This window comes from Nicotiana tabacum, chromosome 15, assembly GCF_000715075.1.
Source record: "Nicotiana tabacum cultivar K326 chromosome 15, ASM71507v2, whole genome shotgun sequence".
Taxonomy (NCBI): domain Eukaryota; kingdom Viridiplantae; phylum Streptophyta; class Magnoliopsida; order Solanales; family Solanaceae; genus Nicotiana; species Nicotiana tabacum.
This window is the reverse complement of record NC_134094.1, coordinates 89,647,127-89,671,228: the sequence shown is the minus strand read 5'-3', so window position 1 is coordinate 89,671,228 and position 24,102 is coordinate 89,647,127. Positions and strand designations below refer to the sequence as shown.

At 38.2% G+C, this 24,102-nt stretch overlaps 2 protein-coding genes across 3 annotated transcripts; one reads left to right on the top strand and one right to left on the bottom strand.

Annotated features, from left to right (window-relative positions):
• Positions 1–17,039: 17,039 nt before the first annotated feature.
• Positions 17,040–19,694, top strand: LOC107800580 (phytochrome-interacting ankyrin-repeat protein 1). 2 transcript variants are annotated; one of them, XM_075230988.1, is made up of 4 exons: positions 17,622–17,760; positions 17,895–17,962; positions 18,953–19,124; positions 19,232–19,694. In XM_075230988.1, the coding sequence occupies exons 2-4, from the start codon at positions 17,927–17,929 to the stop codon at positions 19,444–19,446; spliced, it is 423 nt and encodes a 140-aa protein (XP_075087089.1). In that variant the 5' UTR covers positions 17,622–17,760; positions 17,895–17,926; the 3' UTR covers positions 19,447–19,694. The 2 variants fall into 2 exon arrangements, with proteins under 2 accessions (XP_016479259.1, XP_075087089.1); XM_016623773.2 differs by lacking the exon at positions 17,895–17,962 and having other exon boundaries at positions 17,040–17,760.
• Positions 19,695–19,925: 231 nt separating this feature from the next.
• Positions 19,926–21,590, bottom strand: LOC107800581 (guanine nucleotide-binding protein subunit gamma 2-like). Its single transcript, XM_016623774.2, has 4 exons — positions 21,293–21,590; positions 21,158–21,210; positions 20,566–20,610; positions 19,926–20,168 (listed from the first exon to the last, which is right to left on the bottom strand). The coding sequence occupies exons 1-4, from the start codon at positions 21,443–21,445 to the stop codon at positions 20,087–20,089; spliced, it is 333 nt and encodes a 110-aa protein (XP_016479260.1). The 5' UTR covers positions 21,446–21,590; the 3' UTR covers positions 19,926–20,086.
• Positions 21,591–24,102: the final 2,512 nt, after the last annotated feature.

Below are 24,102 nucleotides of genomic sequence, written 5' to 3'. Positions count from 1 at the left end.
TCCTAAAATATCATACGAACTTGCTCGCGCTATCGAATCGCCAAAATAACACCTAGAACTACGAATCGGACACCAAATCAAAGGAAGTTTTCAAGAAAACTTTAAAACTTATATTTTTACAACCGGACGTCCGAATCACGTCAAATCAACTATGATTCTCACCAAATTCGGCAGATATGTCATAAATATTATAATGGACCTATACCGGGCTTCCGAACCAAAATACGGACCCGAGGTCAATAAATCCAACATCAGTAATTTCTTAGAAATCATTAAGCTTTCAAGCTTTTAATTTTTCAACAAAATTCCATAACTCGGGCTAGGGACCTCGGAATTTGATTCTGGGCATACGCCCAAGTCCCAAATCACGATACAGACCTACCAGAATTTTCAAAATACTGATCCGAGTCCGTTTTCTCAAAATGTTGACCAAAGTCAACTTAGTTGAGTTTTAAAGGTCTATTTCCCATTTTAATCCATTTTTCACATAAAAACTTTTCTGGAAAATTGTACGGACTGTGCACGTAAGTCGAGGAATGATAAATGGTGCTTTTCGAGGTCTTAGAATAAAGAATTACTTATTAAATTTAAAGATGACATTTTGGGTAATCACATTCTCCACCTCTAAAACAAACATTCGTCCTCGAACGGAGTTAGAAAGAAGTACCTAAGCTTTTGAATAAGTGTGGATATTTACTCCGCATGTCCGACTCGGACTTCCAGGTGGCTGCCTCTACCGACTGACCTCTCCATTGCACCCGAACTGAAGGATAACTTTTTGACCTCAACTGTCGGACCTGCCGGGCTAGAATAGCCACCGACTCCTCCTCGTAAGTCAAATCTTTGTCCAATTGGACTGAGCTGAAATCTAACACATGGGACGGATCGCCATGATATTTCCAGAGCATAGACACATGGAACACTGGATGAACCGCTGATAAACTTGGTGGTAATACAAGCCTATAGGCTACTTCACCCACCCTTTCAAGAATTTCAAAGCGTCTGATATACCTAGGGCTCAACTTGCCCTTCTTTTCGAACCTCATTACACCTTTCATAGGTGAAACCCGGAGCAATATTCGTTCTCCAACCATGAATGCAATATCACGAACTTTACGGTCGGCATAACTCTTTTGCCTAGACTGAGCTGTGCGAAGTCGATCCTGAATAATCTTGACCTTATCCAAGGCATCCTGTACCAAATCGGTACCTAACAACCGAGCCTCTCCCGGTTCAAACCAACCAACTGGCGATTGGCATCGCCTTCCGTATAATGCCTCATATGGAGCCATCTGAATGCTCGACTGGTAGCTATTATTATAAGCAACTCCGCAAGTGGCAATAAATGATCCCCAAGAACCTCCAAGGTCTATAACACAAACGCGTAGCATATCTTCCAATATCTGAATAGTGCGCTCTGACTGTCCGTCTATCTGTGGATGAAATGTTGTACTCAACTCCACCCACGTGCCTAACTCACGCTGTACAGCCCTCCAGAAATGTGAGGTAAACTGCGTACCTCGATCTGAAATAATAGACACAGGCACACCGTGAAGGCGTACAATCTCACAAATGTAAATTTCAGATAACCTCTCTAAAGAATAGGTAACTGCCACTGGAATGAAATGGGCTGACTTGGTCAACCTGTCCACAATGACCCAAACTGCGTCAAATTTTCTCTGAGTCCGTGGGAGCGCAAAAACAAAATACATAGTGATACGCTCCCACTCTCACTCAGGAATTTCTAACTTCTAAAGCAAACCACCATGTCTTTAATGCTCGTACTTAACTTGTTGACAATTCAGACACCGAGCTACATGTGCAACTATATCATTTTTCATTCTCCTCCACCAATAATGTTGCCGCAAATCTTGATACATTTTAGCGGTACCTGGATGAATAGAATACCCGAAACTGTGTGCCTCTTCAATAATTAACTCACGAAGCCCATCCACATTAGGCACACAAATATGGCCCTACATTCGCAGAACTCCATCTTCCACCACAGCAACCTGTTTGGCATCACTGTGCCGCACCGTGTCCTTAAGGACAAGTAAATGAGGATCATCATACTGCCTCTCTCTGATGCGCTTATATAAAGAAGACCGAGCGGCTGTGCAAGCTAGAACTCGACTGGGTTCTGAAATATCTAACCTCAGGAACTGATTAGCCAAAGTTTGAACATTTGTAGCTTATGGCCTCTCACCAACCAGCATATATGCAAGACTACCCATACTCACAGCCTTTCCACTCAAAGCATCGGCCACCACATTGGCCTTTCCGGGGTGATACAAAATAGTGATATCATAGTCTTTCAACAACTCCAACCATCTTCTCTGCCTCAAATTAAGATCTTTTTGTTTGAACAGATACTGAAGGCTACAATGATCAGTAAATACCTCACACGAGACACCGTAGAGGTAATGCCTCCAAATCTTCAGCGCATGAACAATGGCTGCCAATTTTAAGTCATGAACAGGATAATTCTTCTCTTGAACTTTCAACTGCCGTGACGCATATGCAGTTACCTTGCCATTTTGCATTAATATTGCACCAAGCCCAATGTGAGATGCGTCACAATATACCGTATATGATCCTGAACCTGTGGGTAATACCAATACTGGCGCCGTAGTCAAAGCGGTCTTGAGCTTCTGAAAGTTCAACTCACACTCGTCTGACCATCTGAATGTAACACCCTTCTGGGTCAATATGGTCTTAATAGTTGTTCATAATCAATTACAGAATCGTCAATTAACTTCATGTTAACAAAAATCTCGTTTCAAATCTTCACAATACTAATAACGAGATACGAGACATGAAGACCTCATAATTGTTTACCCGAATTAACTAGTCACATTTAATGCCACCTGGGCAGGCACCTACCTCATAGGTTACAACTCAATATTACTACACGAATTTGGCAAGTATGCACAAAGAATTTCATACAAATATTTTAAAATAACCCTAGCAGGCATGACTCCCTATTAGTACTATTGTACAAATTTAATTTCACAAGGGAGGATTTAAACACAAGGATTTTTATCACAAGGATCTCGTCCTTATATAACTTCCACTGCAACTCGTAACCCAGTTTAAACATATCACTTTATATTAAAATGCGAGGATCTCGTTCTCAGTTTTGAATCACAAGTAATATGCACATCGTGCCAATCGAAAATTTCCATTTTCTCCTTTTAAATAATTTCGGTTACATAAAATCACAACACATAATGAACCCCACACCGGTAAGGCATATAATTCCCAATTTGTAATTAATTATCCGGAAATTACATCAAAACTTATTGATATGAGTAATAGAAAGCCACCTTTAGCCTCACAGCTCTTATTAGTGACCAATATGGAATGATAGGTGTAGTTATCTCCATAGAATCTCCCAACATGAGTAAACACATAAGTAGATTATAGAATTACGAAGCTCACTCATAAATGGAGCACAATAGGAGGACTCGTCTTGATACTCAGAACCAAATCAAGTTAAGGAAATTATTCCTTTATATTAAATCGAGATCGCGCCTGTAACGACACCATCTGATGTATCGACCTCCGCCATACCATAAAATAATTGTATCAACGACTGGGCCTCCACCTCTAGGACGCCTTCTACCCACCTGTCCTCCACCTTAACTGGTCGTGTGGGTGGTGTAGTAACTGCAATGGGGCACGTAGCATGAGTGCTTTGATGAAATATATCTCTCCCAAGTCTGGGACAATTTTATCATGATGTGCCTAGTATCACCGCATTCATAACAACCCATTTACGAGTTTGGCTGCTCATACTGAGTTTGTGCCAGATAACTGTAATAACCATTGTAGGAAACTTATGTCAGTGGTGCATTAAAAGAACTTACTAGAGCACCTCGATTAATCCGATGTGCGAACTGGGCTAGCCGACTGCCCGAGCCCCCGCCATAATGATTTATACTCGCAGAGTAGAATCCACTGAATCCCCCAGAATCTCGAGATGTCTTGGTCTCCTTAGTTGATGGGTATCGAGATGACGTGGTCTTGCGATTTAAGGTCACTCATGATGAATGTTGATTGAAATAAAATGTGTGCTGGTAAGAGAAATGTTATTTAAAAGGCAAGCCAAGAGGATATCTGAAGAAGTTAGGTCAGTTTAGTAGTGTCTTAGATTGGCATGGTAAGAGAAACGATCGGTTCCTTGGTGCGATAAGGCTATACTGGTGTTGGAGGCTATGTTTATGGGTTTGGTGGTCTGCGAGACTGGGTTTCTTAAGAAGACTTTGTTTTAATGGTTTGGTTATGTGCAAATGGGTCCCGAAAAGGTTTTGACGATTTAGACCATGACTTGAGGTTTGTGTCCTCTACGGTTATGGGAAATCGGTCGCGTGTTACGATTTTATCCTGAAATGAGTTAGGTGAAGGAGGTTTCTAGCTTATGAAGTGTTTATTCTACTAGTGGTTCAAGAGTCATGATGAAATTCTTTTACTCTCGCGTAATTGCATGATAGGTACAGTGAGTGGTGTGGAATTGGTATTGAAGGATCAAGGATGAAGTTCAGTTTTGACATAAATGTCACGAGCTCGAGGGGAGCGGGGGAGATTTCAGATGTTTAGATAATATTGGCGTTATTTTAGTGTCGCCTAAGAATGGTGTTATGTGGAAGAGGCATTGTGTATTAATTTGCAAATTCTTGATTAGCACTATAGAATAGCATGGTTGGTAGCCATGGATGTACAAATTTCGTTACTTGGTGCGGAAGGTTGTGGGAAAATTGTATAGGTGTAATGTTCCAGTCATTTAAAGGAGAGAGATTAAGATCAGGTATGGAGATTCTGGTACTATCGTAGATTGGAGAGTTTATATCTGAAAGACGCGTTATTCCTTGGTTGCAGACTATGGAAGTCTTTTTAGGTCATGGATAGGGCCATTGTGGATCTTGAAAGGATATATACCTATTTTGAGGTGTTTGGAATCGGTTTAGAGGTCCATTGGTAGGCCTAATGTGAAGGTATATTCTACACCAGATCATATATGTTTATACAACACAATATTTTTCTATGGATGAGTCTTCGAGCGTGGTGGATGTTCTTCCTGTCATCATATATTTTATGTGTTACTTTTTTTATGCTAGAAGGGTATGAGGCGGCTTGATTATTCACGCGCATGATGTGGTCCTATGTAGGTTTGTGGTGTTATATGACTGAAATGGCTCTCGAGATGTTGGTTGTATATTGCACCTTAGTTGTTCTTAGCCCTTTCTAGCACATGATGCTATCTGTCTCCCCATGGTTATGTTTATGCACTTGGAGTGATTATGGTTGATATATGTCTATCTACTGAGTATGAGCATTTTGGCTCGATGGACTTTCCCATATAGATTGTGATGATTGGATCGGGTTGCGCGCCACCACGGGTATCATGTTTGGATCGAGTTGCACATCGCACCGGTGAGATATTGTGTACGATTCCTTATACTATTTTTTGTGTTTTACTTCTCCTTTGTAGGATAGATTCATAGTATTTTGTTCGGTGGTCATATCTATCATGTGTGCGGGATAGTTCTGTACCTGAGTTTCCTTTTCTTATTGGTCATATTCGAGTTGTGGCTTGTTGGGCGCACGGATCGCCTCGTATGAGATTTTAGAAAGTGTTTTATGTGGCTTATCAACCTAGAAGCTTGTATTGGGTGAGACGAGGTTGTTGGACCTGGAATAGTAAAATCAAATTTGTATAATGTATGTTTAGAGGGGAAATATCATTAATCAATTTAGAGTACGATAATGGTTCTTGTCGAACGGAAGAACTTCATGATTTATTAATCTGACGGGTAGTTATGAGATTCTGTACATCGCTTTCATCGTTGCAGTGTTGTAAGGGTTGGAACAAGACTATAAGGCCCCCGTTAAAATTTTCTAATGATTTAAGATTTTAAAGTACGCCAACGGTATTTGGGAATAATGTATTCGAGTATTAAAGGAGACCCATGGGATGGAACCACATTATTTTGAAATGAAAATATATTTTTAAGGTGTGTTGGAACATACTAAGAAGTTTTGTGAATGGCAAGAATTTGTGTGGAATAAGTTGGATACATTAAGTGAAAAGGATGTCTCAATTCGCACATGATCCTACTTCAAACGCATGATTCTACTAAACTATAAGCACTTAGGAGGCACTCTACCTATAAAATTAAATCCCTTTGAGTCTAGTTTCCAACGCATTAAACCGTTTGTCATTTAGACACTCCTACAAGAAGTTATGACCAAATTCAAAAACGGCTGGCAGAATGTGATTCTGCAGTCAATTTCACGACCGCAGAATCATTCTGCGAACCGTATAAGTGGCCTGCGGACCGTAGAATGGTCGCAGACCTGACCAGTCTAGCCTAGTTCCGGGCATCAGTTTTGTGGTCCATTTTTCGGACCGCATACCCGTTATGCGGTCCATTCTGCGATCGCAGACCTGAGTTCGGAGGGTCCATTTTTCTATTTTTATAACTCGGCCCCATTTTGATAAATAGCCTTTGGGGCTCATTTTGAAGGCAAAAATATGATATTTTTAAAGAGAACTAAGAGTGTTCTAGAGAGAGGAAGAAGCTAAAGTGCTTTGTTTATCAAGATCTTGTCCAAGATTTGAAATCCAATAAGGAAATCTCACAAGATCTTCACTCAAGAGGTAAGATTCTAACCCTAGTCTTCAATTTCAAGTTTGGGGTAAAAGATGGGTGATTGAGAGTATGATTCTTGGGTGTGAGAGTATTATGTATACATGTATGTACCAATAAGGTTTATGGAAAGATTGTTGAGCCTAAATGGGTAAAGATTAGGTAGTGAAGTGAATGGAATCTTGTGGAAGAACTTTGTAACCAATTTACACATCTAGTATTCGATAAAATGCTCAAATGACCTGAGGCCATTAATATCTTCCTAATTTGTGTTTAATTTTGTTATGTCTCAAAATAGATTTAACGTTTCTACGATTTTCGGAACATTGTAGTAACTTAAGGTAAGTTCAAAGCGAGGTATGTTGGCTAAACTTCTCTCCTAGTATTGAATTCCATGATGTTCTTGTAAGTCTCGAGTAATTCATTATAAATTGACTATTCTGAATAAGCTTTGTGTTGAAAGGTATATGTTCAAAATGTGTTCCAGATGCTTTTATTATATGATGTTATCCTTCGGGATTGTATTCAAAGCATTAGTTGGGTATAAAAATGTTATGACTCCAAGTAGTGTTTCAAGTGAAGGTTATTATGCCAAATTATGTAAGAAGTCTCAATGTGCATAAGACTCTTAATTGCTCATAGGTATACTAAAAGTCGTGATTAGGGATTCTTTTTTGTCGATAATCTATAAAGATGCTTGAAAGTGAAAGTAGTGAGTTGGGGATATAAAGTGTGAACACCGTGCCAAGAATGAAAGTTATACTTATGGCCAATAACGCCAATGAAATGAAATGATGTGTGAAATATTATGAAATAAGACTTGATTCAACTATTCTAAACTGACTCCGAAAATAGAATTATCCAAAAGCTTATGTACTCAAGTCATGTCCAAATGTAGTTTTTCTAACTAATGTTATGCTTGGTAGGTATTTCCAATATGTTTTGGGTTCTTACATATTCATGAGTTAAAATTGTGTATTGCCCTTTTGGGGAAAGGTATTTCAATAGTATTCTATATGATGGTGTTTATGATGATAATCCTTGAAAGTAAAGAAATGAAAGTGAGGAATATGATATACGGCCACAGTCCCATGAATGAAGAATAATATGTATGGCCAAGGGATCCAATGAAATAAGGATGTTGTAAGTAGTTGAAAGTAATTGTGAAGTGATATATGGTGTGAAAGGTTATGAGATGAACGTATTTGTACTTATGTTTCCAATGTGTTATAAGCTCCTACACCCTCAAAAGGAGAGGATATGGTGTCCTAAATATTTTAAATGTATTGATATCCTATGATCACCCATGGCAAGTATAAGTAAGTGATGGTATGAACATGAAAGGTGGTCGGTAGCCAAAATGAGAATTATGAGGTGTTGTATGTCCCTATGGTTTCAATCATAGTATGTATGCTACTAAAATAATTAATGTAAATGACTTCGATGTTAAGCCCCCAAGAATCATGAACTTAGTTAATGACCTTAAGATGACAAGAGAGTATATAATGTAGTGGAAGAGGGATGTCCTATGCTAAGTGACGATAAATCTTATGGAAAACGTATTTGGGTCATGTGCCATTGAAATTGACTTATTGATTTACCATACGTGTGCTAACGTAATGAGTTGTGTTCCTCCATATTGAGTATGAACATGAACATGAAGTATTCCAATGATATGGGAAATTACAACCTTAAAGGTAATGTTAATCACGTCGCTTTGATTATATATATGATATTGTGATACACTTCCACCCGCAAATATTGGGGTGAGGCGGTAGGGACGTTTTGTGTAGAGATTGTGATATTGTGATACACCTTCACCCGCACATATTGGGGTGAGGCGGAAGGGCCACTTTGTGCAGAGATTGTGGTATTGTGATACACCTCCACCCGCATATATTGGGGTGAGGCGGCAGGGCCGCTTTGTGTAGAGATTATGGTATTGTGATATACCTCCACCCACATATATTGGGGTGAGGCGGCATGGCCGCTTTGTGTAGAGATTATGGTATCGTGATACACCTCCACCCACATATGTTGGGGTGAGGTGGTAGGGCCGCTTTGTGTGAAGGTGGTGATACACCTCAGCCTTCTTATTTTCTTTCCTTGGTACATGTTGAATAGTCACGTCACTGACCCATCCCATTAATTTTTTAGCATAATCATGATATGGGCGTAGTTTAGGTTTCTTAACCTCATAACTACCTAAAAATTGGTTGATCACCAACTGAGAGTCACCAAAGACTTGCAATTGCAACCGCTTCATTTCGACAGCCATTTCAAGCCCAAGTATTAGTGCTTGATACTCAGCAACGTTGTTAGAGCAGAGTTGCGTCAACGTAAAAGAGTAAGGTAGAACTTCACCTTGAGAAGTAACAAATACTACACCAGCACCAGCTCATCCATGATGTGCAACACCATCAAAGTACATCTTATATGGAGGTTGAACTTCAATGACCATTGCGTCCTCATCGGGCAGTTCATCAGTTAGCTCCCAATCATCAGGTATAGGGTGATCTGCCAAGAAGTCTGCCAATGCTTGTCCTTTTATAGCCTTTTGAGGGATGTACATGATTTCAAAATGTTGAAATTGGAGGTACCACCTTGCTAGTTGATCAATAAGGACAGGTTTTGACATCACAAACTTGATGGGATTTTCTCTAGAAACCAAACAAACGACATGAGCTTGAAAGTAGTGCTTCAACTTTTGGATTGAGAAGACTAGCGCTAAACATAACTTTTCAATTGGCGAATAATTCAGCTCATGTGGTTTCATCATCCTGCTTAAGTAGTAAAGGGAGTTTTCCTTCCCTTCACTATTTTCTTGGGCCAACAGTGCTCCAACAGACCTTTCTTGTGCTGAAATGTACAGTATCAGCGGCTTTCCAAGTATAGGGGCTGCCAAAACTGGAGGCTTCATCAAGTAGGATTTAATGGTCTCAAAGGCATTGCTACACACTTGGTCCCATTTGAAAGGGACACCTTTCTTCATAAGGCGACTGAATGGTTGGAACCTCCCAGATAGGTTTGAGATGAATCTCCTAAGGTACGCTAACTTTCCTTGCATACTTTTTAATTCGTGAATATCCCGAGGCTCAGGCATTTTCAAAATGGCATCCACTTTGGCTTGATCAATTTCGACCCCTCTATGTCGGACAATGAAACCAAGGAACTTTCCAGAAGTAACTCCAAAGGCACATTTCAATGGATTCATCCTAAGTCGGTACCTCCAGAGCAACTCGAACACCATTCTCATGTTTTTCAAGTGGTTGCTCTTCTCTCTTGATTTTATCACCAAGTCATCAACATAGCATTCAACATTCTTGTGGAGAAAATCATCAAAAATATTCTGCATAGCCCTTTGGTAAGTAGCACCAGCGTTCTTCAAGCCAAAAGGCATTACCTTGTACCAATAAATGCCCTTGGGGTATGGAATGCAGTAAGCTCTTCATCTTTTGGTGCCATGCGAATTTGGTTATAGCCCGATGAACCGTCCATAAATGACATTGCCTCATACCCAGTAGTAGCATCGATCATCAGCTCTGGAATAGGAAGTGGGAATTCATCTTTCGGGCACATATTACTGAGATCCCTAAAGTTAACGCACACTCAAATATGGCCATTTTTATTCCTTACAGGGACAATACTTGAAACCCATGTTGGGTATTTAACTTCACAAATAAAGCCAGCTTCAATGAGTTTGTTAACTTCGGTTTCAATCAAGGTAACCAAGTCTGGCCTAAAGTGCCTTTGGCCTTGTTTAACAGGGCGAGCACCATTCTTGACGGCAAGGTGATGGACTGCTACTTTCGGGTCCAAGTCAGGCATCTCTTTGTAGCTCCAAGCAAATACATCCAAGAACTCCTTGAGTAACTCAATATAAGTGCTTTCTTCATCAACTTCTAGTAAAGCATTTAGGTAGGTGGGTCTTGGTTCTTCATCGGTGTCAAGGTTAACTTCTTTTAAGGCATCAACTGTAGTATTCACTCCTTCTTCAAGTTTAGCTGGAGCATCTTCCGTATCTTTATCTTCTTGAGAGTCCCCATCATTGAAGGATATGTGATAACATGGTGAAACATCATCCAATTCTGCATTATCCTCCATTGAAGATGGAACACTATTCTCGCCTTGTACAGTAACATGATACAAATAACCCACACTTTCTTCATCTTTGTCACGTTCCTTAGTGTAGACCACAATATATGGCTTTACCTTCAGTACTTCTTTGCATGAAACCATAAGTTTTGTTTGTCGCCTCATTCTAGAAGGAACCAAACTTTGGAAATCCTTAGAGATCTTCTGGATTTTGGGTGAAGCGGGTGTTCTTATGCTTTGAAAATTTCTCTATAACTTGTTCCCCTTCTTTAATGGACCCAATCTCTCAAACACAGAAGTCCTCATAGTTGATTTTCCAAGTCGATCATAAATAGAAGGCCTGTTAGAAGCGGCAGATTCGTCTTCTACAGTGATATAATTTTTGCTCGCCCTTCTTATGGAGATGTGCACTGGTAACGGTTGCTTGTATCCCAAACCTTCATGTGGTTTCCTCGTCGTATCTTCTGATGGGAGCTTCTCTAACTTTGACGGCTCATTGGGATTGTATCCAGCTTTTACAAATAGCCTGTAAGCATTAGGATCAAAACCTTCATCTGTTCGCTTTGTAGGGAGTGCCACATTCTGCAAACGATTTTGGGCTACAAACCCTACAAGTGGCTTTGAGGACAACTTTACTGCCTCAAATCATTTTACCGGAAGAGTTAACTCTTTTAGCATGTTAGTTTGGAGATTAGATGATTCGCCTTCATTTTTATTTCTTTTAGGGACATATTGGAGTACAGGACTTACTTTCTTGCCATAAGACGCAATATCCCCTCTATGAGATTTATTCACGTTGGGTTGTACCTCCTTAGTAACAGCTTTGGCTCTACCAGCAATCACCTCATCTCTTTTATTTGTGGGCTCGTCATTCTTGATTTTCATGCCATCATCGGTTTTTAGCTCATTCACAATGCGGTTCTCAAGTAAAACTTTGCATCGGTGAAGTGTGACTCAGCCTCGGTGAATGGCTCATCATCAGCAACTATCTTCTTCTCGACTTCACCCTCATAGTACTTCAAACATTGATGGTAGGTAGATGGAACCATTTTATTCTCATGTATCCAAGTCCTTCTGAGCAAGACATTGTATGAAGTCTTTGCATCGTTCACATGCAGCCATGCACTTGATTGCATATCTTCAATGATGATTCCCAACCTGATCGCACTTATGGCTCTTTGTCCCCCTTGGTTGAATCCTTGGATCATCACATGACTTTCTGAGAGTTCGTTCATGGGAATACCAAGTTCTTTCACAGTGCGAATTGGCAAAATGTTCACTGAGGATCCTCCATCAACCAAAATTTGATTTACCCTTTCATCACATATATAGCCAGGTACAATGGGCAGTTATGAAGAGTGTCACCTAGCAGAAGATCATCATTTGTGAACGTGACTTTTTCCTCACAAGCATTAACTTCTTGAGGAGTGGACTCGATGAGCTTTTCCGAAGATGGTGCCAACAGTAGGTCATCACTCTTTTCTTCCCCTTGGTCACCATGGCAACATGAAGCATCAATACCCCCATAGGAAATCTTCGTGCGGAACCAACTTGGTAAGAACTCCTCCAAGGTCACTGGATGTCGTGGCTTTTGAGGGTGGTGTACCTCCACTTTTGCTTTCTTTAAGTGCTTAACTGGATTCCATCTCCTTGGTCTTTTTACCATCATTTTACTTGTTGGTTGTTCTACTGATTCTTTTCGTGGGCTCCTTCTGTGGTGCCTACGATGAGTCACCAACGTCCAACCTTTATCATCCTCAGGTTGATCGTCTTCAACTTTGTTGTTCTCTAGTAATTCTTCATCTTTACTAATTCGTCTGGACTGAATGAGCCAAATGTAATAGAGACTTGGTTTGCGCTTGCTTTCTCATCTTCAAGCACGATATTCTTTTCACGAGCCAAGTCCATAACTTTGTCCTTGAAGACAAAGCACTTCTCCAGAGGGTGGCTCACAAGTTGATGATATTTGTAGTAATTTGGGTTATCAGTTTTCCCAGCTTCATTTGGTCGCTTCATCTCCGGAAGCTCAATGAGATTTAACTCGAGGAGTTTTTTGAAAATGGCTGGCACATCAAAATCCAGAAATGGGTACTCTTTCTCTTGCATTTCTATTAGAGTCAACTTTCCACTTGGCTTATCTTGAAACGAAGTGGATTTCATACTCTGTTTCTTGCTCACCTTCATCGTGAACTTCACATGTGATGTGTTGACATTCATAGCTTCTTTGTTTTCAGATCTTGGTACAAACTTGCTGTATTTTCTGATGTTTTGCTTGTCGTTCCCTTTGCGAGGTTCATAGATAGGCAGCCTTTCATTTCTAGCGGAGGCCATGCTCAATTCTATGTCATGGGCACGAGTTGCAAGTTCTTCAAATGTGCTAGGCTTGATACCTTGCAAGAGGTAGCGCAATCCCCAATGCATGCCTTGGATGCACATCTCTATGCCAGAAGCTTCACTAAGCTTGTCTTTACAGTTAAGGCTTGCGTTCCTCCAACGATTGATAAAGTCGATAATTGGTTCACCCTTCCATTGACAAGTATTTGTGAGTTCCACCATGCTCACAGTGCGCCTTATGCTATAAAAGCGATTGAGGAACTCTTTCTCTAGTTGATCCCATCTATCAATAGATCCTGCATCGAGGTCTGTATACCAATCAAAAGCATTTCCTTTTAGCGAGCGAACAAACTGTTTGACAAGGTAATCTCCATAAGTCCCAGCGTTATTGCATGTCTCAACGAAGTGCGCCACATGTTGCTTTGGATTTCCTTTACCATCAAACTGTTGAAACTTTGGAGGTTGATAGCCAGCAGGCATCTTCAACATATTGATCCTTGCAGTGTACGACTTTGCGTATGTAAGGGAGGACTTGGCAGCAACTTCATGCTTGTTCTTAATGGTTCCTTCAATAAACTCCTTCAGTTGATCGATTGGAATCATCCCTTCAGATGAGACAGGGATAGCCTTAACGGATGCTACTTGTCTTGGGGGAGAATCACCCTCTGGAACTTTTGGGAGCTTACCAGGTGCGTGGGTGGATTCTTCTTTCATCAAGATTTCCACCCTATCTGTTAGCTTGTCGATTCTAGCATCTTGATTTTGCATGCACTTGGTCAAGCCAGTGATTGCTTCCGTCAAGTTTGCCAACTTCTCCTCCACAGATGAAGTGTTTGTCACCATGGCTTTCATGATTGTCGTGGACGATGGAGAGTAGCATGAATTTTCACACATATTGATCCTTGATTGGCTCACGCTATGTGGTGTAAGTGGGGAGGATCCATCACTTGAAGCATCATCATCTTCCTTCACAGCAGAGTGCTTGGATCCAGAGAGGTCAAGCAGAACAAGAGTTTTCTTGATCTTTTCAGCAACATCGCTTCCTCTTTCGGGTGCGTTTGTGAAAGATCTTGATCCTTTTGAGGATGAAGATCCGAAAACAGGGGTTGATGCGGATGACACTTGGGGTGCTTGTTGTCCTAACGTGCTTGCTTTTCTCCTCGTAACTGGTCCAAAGCTTCCAAAGGTAACATCAAGGATGCTTTCCATATCAGCATAGAACCTGGAATTAGCAGCCTTGGTGGAAATTGAACCGGGGTTGATTTTTTTTTAAAGCCATTTCAATGTTCTTGAACATCGATGATTGAAAAGTTGAGATGAGAGATAGAGATTGTCCCACTGGGCGTGCCAGAATTTGTTGACAATAAATTGCGTCAAGAAAATAAAATCGAGACTGAAAAATATCGCAACAAATGTAGTATTTGATTTCAAATATTTGAGTGTACAATCTCTATGAATCCTCTGATTCTTTTTTCCAATAGTAAATAAATTCAAGGTTCTTTGAGCTTGATCTTGAACCTATATTTGTTGTCACAAACGATAACCTTGAATTCAACTAGCACGAACTTTGATTTGAACTTGTACTCCTTGAATCTTGATTTGTTCTTCGTTCTTGAGCTTGAACTTGATTTGTTCTTCGTTCTTGAGCTTGAACTTGATTTGTTGAACTTGAACTTGATTGTTTGAAGCTTGAAACTTGTGGAGAAATTCGCGGCGTTTGATCCACGAGCTCTCTCTTGCTTCTTGTTATAACTTCTGGTCTCTTTAGTGGGTTATGAAGACCCCTATTTATAGTTGTGGGAGGGAAGAGTTATGATAAGAACAAACCCTTTCCGACCAATCAAATTGAAGTATGACATGACCGTATTTGATTGGCCAGAACATGTCACTTGCACATGTGGCGCGATTTTATCGGCCTTTTAATGTGACTTGACATGCCTTGTCATTTTGACACATGGCATGATCCTATTGGCTCTTCTGCTTGACTTGGCGTACCACGTCATATGACACGTGGCACCGAACTGGGCCTCTAGGAAGATGACATCTTGGGCTTAATGAAATGGGCTCATCACTTTAGCCCAATAGATTAAGACTTATTTATTTAATTTATATATATTGGACTTATATAAGTAATTCAATTATATTAGCCCATAATATTTATTTGGATCAATATATCTTGAATTTTAAAATATAATTCAAATTATTTTATGGATTTAATTTTAATAAAATTTATATGCCTACAATATATATATTCAGTTTATGGGTCACCATTAAAGTTATATCCGTATTGCACATAAATTTATAAGTTTATTCGTTTTAGGATCAACTTCAAACTTAATAAATCTGAAGTTGGAAAAATTCGATTCTGAAGTTGTAATCTTAAGATGCACTTAGAATTATTTTATTTTGAAGTGTGACTAACTTTTGCATGCACTTAAAACTTTTTTAGCTTGAAGTGAAAAATTGCACTTAAGATACATTTAACACTTATTTGATTTGAAGTGCAGCTAATATTTGTATGTATTTAAGATTTTTTTAGTTTGAAGTACAAATTGCTCATAAACAGAAACTTGTTTGTCGAATTTCAATATTTCAACACACGATTGAACACTCAAATCTATTCTAAATTAGCTCAAATAACTTTCAAATATTATAAAGAATAAAACCAGATAAATTTGTCAAAATAACAACATATCTAACAAATCCACCTTGCAACTAAGAAGAAGAAGAAGAAGAAGAAGAAGAGGAGGAGGAAGAGGAAGAGGAAGAGGAAGAGGGGGAGGAGGAGGAGGAGGAGGAGGAAGAGGAAAAGGAAGAAGAAGAAGAAGAAGAAGAAGAAGAGGAAGAACGAGGAGGAAAAAAAGGTATGACGTTGTTTGTACTTTGAGCACTAATTAAAAATTTTCATGAAAGTGAAACAAGTTAAATGGGGACACGAACAAATAGGACACCCCGTAAAATTTTGCCTTGGGAGCGGATAATTAAGAGCCTATACAAAACTTGCGCGACCTTGGATCGGCTTGACTACATCCAATGCAATAAACACAAGCTTTTGTTACATCTCATTTCATGTATGACCAATTAAAATTATATACATTCATATATTCATAAGTAATAACTCTTAATTTTTTTATTGTTCAAGGTTAAAGATATTATCTTAATATTAAAATATTTACGGGATTAACATATCTTATCCTTAATAAAAATAATCAGACCTTAAACTATTATTTGGGACGAAATAGAACATGGACTTGTTACGCATTAGGGGTCGTTTGGTAGGATGCATTAGGTAAAATAATGGATGCATCAACTTTGTTTCTTAGTAATACTTTGTTTGGTACACTTTTTGAACATATGCATTAGTTATACATCATATTTGGTATTATCCTATGCATAACTAGTGCTAAGAAACTATGGTATTAACAATGCAATGAGTTTTAATGCATGCATTAACTTAGTTAAAGACAAAAATGTCCTTCAAAATTTATACTTGATTAAAATATGTTATTATATAATGCAAATTTGAAATAATCCAAGAAAGTGAGAAATAAAATTATATCCCTAGTAAATACATAAATACTTAGCATATTTTCTATTTTATAAATAAATATTAAGTTCTATACTACAATATAGATAGACAAATCAAATAATTTATTTAAACCCTTTTCATATACAAACATTCTTCAACATATATTTCTTTAGAAAAGATATGTGGACTGGTTATGATGATATTTTTGTAAACAAACAAGTCTTTTAGAAATTGTGCAATGCTTTAGTACATCAAACCAAACAATCGATAAAGAATATGTTAGCATAACTAATACCAGCATAACTAATATCATCATTACTAATACACCATATTCAGCATTATTCTTATACGGTCTACCAAATGACACTTAAATGTATGGTGCCCAATTCCTCCCAGCACTATATATACATCCTGCCAAATTCTATGCCATCCGTGCCGAAACATTCCCTGCAACATTTAGGGCTTCTGTTTTATCTCAAACCTTTTTTGGCTTTTGCTCACAACAATTCTTACATCAAAACACATATGCAACCGCCAAACGTATTCCAAATTGGTTCAAGATTCCTTCCAATTCAGTAATAGTAACTACCAGAACTTGAATATATTTGTTTGTTTTTGGCCATTATCAAGTTCAGTATGATGATCTCTTCCCTCCTTCCGTCTTCGCCTGTGAATGCGATTAAGCTCATTAATCTTCGTGTTTTTGGGCCTGGTTTGAATCCTTTTGCTCCATACAACTTGGCCAATCATTCCTCTCGCTAAAGCCCTCCTCCATTTTGATATTTTCTTTTCTTGGTTCTTTTTGCCACTCAATCATGTAAATTTGAAGGGTTTTAAGAAATTGTCACCTTTTTGGGGCCTTATTTACTCGAGATTCTTCTGGGCTTTTCGCGAAATTGAAAAAATAATACCAATTGCATTGGAAAGATTAGAACTTGTTGATTGTGAGGGAATTTTTGGCACGGCAAGGGTTTGTACTTTGTACTTTGGAGCATGGTTTAATTAAAGGGAAAATAAGAAGAAAGGAAAATGCAAGAAAGAGGATTGGGTTTAAGTAGGAGGTATAGGAGGTTGGATATGAGTGCAGGTGATATGGATGATCGAGGTTGGACTCCTCTTCATATTGTTGCTCGTAAAGGTGACCTGAAAGAGGTACTCTTTTTTCTTTTTTGTGTTGCATCTTTTATTATGTTTTATAGTGTTTAATGTGATTTGTGTGTTAGATGTATGAGCTTTTTTTTTTGGGACATGTTAATTATTTATGGATTTTTAGTTAATGATAACAGGAACTTGGCAAGAAGATGAGACAAAGCGAAGTATGTCTGCATATATGATACTGCTTCTATTTAGTTTTGTAAGTTGCACCTTTTATCATAGAGTATTTACCAAGATGACAGCTTAGGGAAAAAGAACATAGAATGTTGGAATATATGTACTTCTGTGAGTTAGAATCCATTATGCTAAAGCTCACCTTATGTTAGTTGTGTGAGGCCTCTTTTATCTCACACATTTGTGTCCACAAAATTCTGGGACCACAAAGTTGTGTACAAAAAAGAGGCCTCACACAACTAGCTTCTATTGTGTGAGGCACAAAATAAAAATTTTCCATTTGTAATCTAGAATTTGTGAGGTACTGTGATAAGATTGACCCCCTAAGATAAAGAAATTTTAGTACTCCCTCTGTCCCAATTTGTGACACTTTTTGTTTTTCTAGATTCAAACTTCTTAATTTTGACCGAGTATTTAGATATAGAATCTTTAAGTGTTTCCAAATGAAATTTACATATTTGGAAACTGCATAAAAAGTACTATAAGTCACAATAATTAATACTCCATAATTCAAAACATTCATATGAAAATATTGTGGTGAAATAATAATTCGTTTGAATTTCGAAATCCGAACACTGGGACAGAGCGAGTAGGTTGCAGTAAGCATACTCGATTTCTGGTCGTGATAGTATCTCATCGAACAGTATAGCTTTTCTCTTTACTATCAGCTCATTTTTTAATGTAATTGGTAATGTGTTGTCCCTGGATGTGTTGCAGTGATCTATGGGTAGCAAGGAAGTAAGCATCAGTTTCTTTACTTTTTCTGTTTCCCAGGCTTCCTTTTTCTAAATTTTATTTGTTTCATCAGTGAACGCGAGATGATTTGTGCACCGGACAACCTTTTTTTTTTTATTTGTTTCATTAATTTTTAATAAAGTAACCTACTATAAGAATTTCTTATGCATGTGCATTTCCGAGAGGTACCCTACCTTTTGAACCCTTTCTTCTCACTGTAATGTACTTGCCTTGCTTTCCATTGGTTATGTTATGCTGATTGTTTTTGTTTTATCAACAGGTCAAGAGACTTCTTAGTGAAGGCATGGATGCAAATGTGACTGCAGGGGGGCCTAAGTCACTTGGTGTGACTCCACTCCATCTTGCTGCTAAGGGTGGTCACCTCCGAGTTATGGATGAATTGCTTGAGAGAGGCGCCGATATTGATGCACGAACTAAGGGTGTCTGTGGATGTAAGTACCTACACTCATGTAAAGCAGCTTTGCCCTTATTATCAGTGTCAAAATCAAAGTTAGTCACCATTATCCCTATTCTCTGTCAACTTTTTTGTTTGTTTCAGGGACTCCCCTCCATCATGCTGCTAAAAAAGGAAAGAGGAAAGCAATCAGATTCTTGATTAAAAATGGTGCATTCTTGCCGGATAACATACATGATACCAGGTTCAATCCTCCACTCCACTATTGTCCTGGTCTCGAATGGGCTTACGAGGAGATGAGGCTGCTACAACTAGAGGGTTCATCATCTGGTGAGGCCTCTTACAGCTCGGGAAACTGAAGTGCAACAGTAGTATTTGTTATTCGTTGCATGTTCCACAGAGGAAGAAATGTTGATTAGCATAGCCATGCTGCAGTTGGATTTGGAGTCTTGAATATATGTAGATTGCGTGTAATGAATTCACTCTAGATGATGCGGTAGTAAAGGGAACAATAAATGTCTCTGATTCTTCTTGACAAAATCTGTGTGTTGTTAAACCTTGTGGTGTAAACATTTCATGCGTCATTAAACAATCACGTTCGGTATGTTTATTCAATGGTGAACTGCTGCTTGTTCTTATGGCAAGTGTTCCTCAACTATAGTCTCCCACATCTTAGTGCGCCTGAGAATGCTAGGAACAGGTGATTCTGGTTGAAATCAATCTTTTTTTCTGATAACCGACAAATTTTCAATGGCCATTTGGCGCACGGTTTGAAACTCGATGGACAATGGGTCCGCTCCTTTACCTTTAACCACTTAATCCTTGCAAGAAGTAAAGGTTTCTTTAAATAGCCACGGGCCATGGCTCCTTACTCGGTAACATTGTTATTAATACCTCTAATTACAAAATAAACCAAAAAAGAAGAAGTTATTCGAATTGCTTTACTTAATCTCTGTTACAAGTTGGTGAGGAATAAAGGTCTTAACTCTGAATTCATTTTCATATCCAGCGTTTGTTGCGTCTTGAGTCATTGGCTCCGTGAAACCATCGATCCAAATGAACATTTATTGGTCCTCTTGTCCTGCAAGCATTACTATTTTCTTTGAGAATCTTTTACAATTTGTTTTAAGAGAATTAAAAGAGATACCTAATATAGAAAACTATAAGGAAGAGGATAACATAATTTCTTCTGCATCCACGTACACTTAACAAATGTCTATTTTCCCTCCTTTTATTTTCCCTTGCTTTCCCTTTATTTTAATCCTTGTATAATGAGAATAATCGACGGTTAACTACTTAATTATTTTGTTTGTAAATTTTCAATAAACATTCAGGAAAATTTGGGAATATCTTGAAGGACCTTTTTCCCAAAACTGCACTGCATTTTTTTCTTTATTGACAATGTCGCGGAGAATATTTAGAAACTCTAAGCCATAATAATGATAAAAGTAAAAGCACAAAATTAAGGTAAATCTTACACTGGAAGCAGAGCATCGGGCATTAACTCAACGCTTGAAACTAGTCTGCAACCAAATAAACGTACCCCAATTAAGTTAGTACAGAACATGTTTTTGCTTTTCTATTCTAATCAAGCTCCTCTAAGACCAACACTCAATAATTTGTATTTATATAGGAATTATCTAACACGACAAGTTTTGTACGACTCTATTAACCACAAATTTCAAAGCAAACTAAAAAACTCCTAACAAGCTTATCTAATGTAAATACCAATATGAAATAGACCAAAATCTCAACTAGTTTGTATCTCGGATATGCTCTTCCTTAAGTTAAGCATGAATTATGAGAAATTATAGATTTTTAGTGACAATTGACATGTATAGGTGACTTTGGTAGAGTACATAACCAATACATCTAGTTTCTCTATCGCTAATATGTGCTACTTGGATTATTATTTTTTTTAGTCCAATGTGATATAAAAATATTCTTATCTAACACTGCAATTCTACTACGTTCATCAGCTGGATATTCTGGACCCTATTCTCAAAAAAAACAAAAACTTGAGCTAAGATCAAGAAGTCATTTAATTTCTATTTTCCCATAATAACTTACTCTCTGCAAACAATGGAGGCTTCACCAAATGAATCAAGTTGATCCAATTCATCCTAAAAATCACAATACAAAATTCCCAAATAAGAAAAAACATAAAAACCTCAAAAACACAGAAAAATTGGAGAAAATAATAACCTGAATGATCTGGATTTGCTGATTGAGAGAAGCAATTGCAGCAACCAGACGATGTTTTCCCATAACCATATTTGGAGTGCCAGTTCTTGAAACAGATTTTGAAGATGAAGAAATTAGCTCTCCTTGTGAAGCTGAAGATGATGACTCCTCCATTAAAACTAAAATTTGAGCTAAGATCAAGAAATGGAGATATGTTGGGGTTTTATTTTAGAGGAAATAGGGTGTTGGACCGACAGATCAAAGAAACCAATAATGAGTCAATGTGGGGTTGTATGAAAGTAGATCAAGGACAAGGAGGCTGCATAGGGAATGGTCAAAAAGGTGAGTGGGGGACTGACTGAGATCAGGGGGAATTTGAACACTAGCAATAATGTAACAAAATAGTGTCAAAGAATCTGACGGAGTGGAATAGATCAAATATGATATCTAGATTAATTGGACATAGTAAATTTTGAATACCTAAAGCATAAGAAGAAAATGTGACAAGAGATATAGAGAAACTAGTTTGAAAATGTTGTTAGATAGTCTCATTCTAGTAAGCCTTTCAAAGGACTAAGAGGCAAAGATGACTTATTGATAAAAAATACTATACTATGATTATATTGAGATATGGTTGACGAGTGTCTAGCGTATATAAGATTCTAACTAGTACTCTGTCAAATAATATTATAGAAAGATGTCGAATTCACAGAGATTGGCTTATCTATTTTACAATCGTTTCTTGTTTTAATTTCTATTTGAGAGAATTAGAAAGAGTTGAGTTGTACATTAACTAACTAAAAATGCATGAATGGAGCAATAGAAAATGTTTTGTTTTTCACAAATATAATAAAAAGGTGTTGGGATCTTGACTTCACTTAATATTTCTATTATATAATAGAATTATTATTCTTCAATTTCTATTTCTCAAAAATGTATAAATGCCTCTCACGATTACAAATATATATTATTACTTAAGTTGAATAATTAATTGCACTCCTCTCGGTTATACAAATTAATCTTCAAACTAGTAATATTGAAGAACCAGAAATATATGATTGAACTAAAACACGCTCTTGTTAGTAAGTCCCTTTCGATTACTGTCACGACCCAAATTTCCCCTCCGTATAATGTCGCAACGGCACCTAGTCTCTACGACTAGGTAAGCCTAACATTTGCGGAATAATGAAATGAAAATATAATTTTAACACTTAACCGTTCAAAAATACACAGCAAATCCCAAAACCCGGAATATCGTGAATCACAAACTACAGAAGGAAAAATCTAGTGTCTCTATACATCAGAGTTTAACAAGAAAAAATACATAAGATAATGGACATGAGAAAGAGTAGAAGGGGATTCCAAGGTCTGCGGACGCGGCAGATATACTTTGAAGTCTCCAAAGTTGTCCCGGCTCACTGATAGTGCGGCTGATAAGGTGCACCTGGATCTGCATACGAAAAAAAAATATGTGCAGAGAGTAGCCTGAGTACACCACAATCGGTACCCAGTAAGTGCCAAGCCTAACCTCAGTCGAGTAGTGACGAGGTCAGGTCAGGGCCCTACTGGTAAAATTTATAATAAAATAATATAGAGTGTAATACTGCAATAAAATAAAGGCTGAAATTTAACAACAATAGAATCATATAAGGTAACAGCTCAGTACACAAAAACACAACAGGGGATCTCCCGAGATACCGTCTCGTAGTCCCAAACGTAAATGAGTAGGGGGATCTCCCGAAATACCATTCTGTAGTCCCAAAGTAAATGTGCAGGGGGATCTCCCGGAATACCGTTTCGTAGTCCCAAAGTAAATGTGTAGAGGGATCTCCCGAAATACCGTTCCGTAGTCCCAAAGTAAATGTGCAGGGGAATCTCCCGAAATACCGTTCCGTAGTCCCAAAGTAAATGTGCAGGGGATCTCCCGGAATACCGTTCCGTAGTCCCAAAGTAAATGTGGAGGGGAATCTCCTGGAATACCGTTCCATGGTCCTAAAGTAAATATGCACTGCAAATGATAGAAATACAACTACATCACAAAATTCTTACAATTTAGACTAAGTACCAGTCAGGGAAGAAGCAGAAAATTCACTAAGCATGCTGCACATAAGTCACATAAACAATTAAGACACGTAGACATGTTGTATTAGACTAAACATGATAGCTACACATATTGGAATAACTCAATTAAGAATGAAAATAGATTAGTGTTCATTAAAATGGTATAACTCAAAATAACAGGAAAACATGTTGTTGCTCGGCAAGAAAATCGGGTTTTACCACAACTAGCCCGTGTACGTACTCGTCACCTCACGTACACGGCGTTCACATAGCACAATAGTTCCAAATCTTAAGGGGATTTCCCCCAAGCAAAGTTAGGCAAGCCACTTACCTCGAACCAAGCTCAATCAATCGGTCACAATGTCTTTCCTACGAATACCCGGCTCTAAATAGCCCAAATCTAGCCAAAAGCAATTATATATCATAAATACAACAATAATAGACTCGTCTAATTAACGAAATCAAGATTTTAACGAAAATTCCGAAATTAACTCAAAATTGCCCGTGGGGCCCACGTCTCGAAACCCGACAAAAGTAACACAATATGAACGCCCATCCAACCACGAGTCCAACCATATAAATTTCACCAAAATCCGACATCAACTCGAACCTCAAATCTTCAATTAAAGTCTATGAAGATTTCTACCATTTTCAACCCAATCTTTACCCATTTGAACCTAACAATCTTTCCATGATCTTATTGGTATGTATACATAATACTCTTACACCCAAGAATCATATTATGAATCACCCATCTTTACTCCAAACCC

What these genes read in the sequence shown, in the direction of transcription:
- LOC107800580 (XM_016623773.2), top strand. Translation starts at nt 17,638, where the DNA reads ATGCAAGAAAGAGGATTGGGTTTAAGTAGGAGGTATAGGAGGTTGGAT. An exon ending in GTAAAGGTGACCTGAAAGAG is followed by an intron (nt 17,761 to 18,952) that starts GTACTCTTTTTT and finishes TTTTATCAACAG; the next exon opens with GTCAAGAGACTTCTTAGTGA. An exon ending in AACTAAGGGTGTCTGTGGAT is followed by an intron (nt 19,125 to 19,231) that starts GTAAGTACCTAC and finishes TGTTTGTTTCAG; the next exon opens with GGACTCCCCTCCATCATGCT.
- LOC107800581 (XM_016623774.2), bottom strand. Translation starts at nt 21,445, where the DNA reads ATGGAGGAGTCATCATCTTCAGCTTCACAAGGAGAGCTAATTTCTTCA. An exon ending in AGCAAATCCAGATCATTCAG is followed by an intron (nt 21,211 to 21,292) that starts GTTATTATTTTC and finishes TGTGATTTTTAG; the next exon opens with GATGAATTGGATCAACTTGA. An exon ending in CCCGATGCTCTGCTTCCAGT is followed by an intron (nt 20,169 to 20,565) that starts GTAAGATTTACC and finishes TAATGCTTGCAG; the next exon opens with GACAAGAGGACCAATAAATG.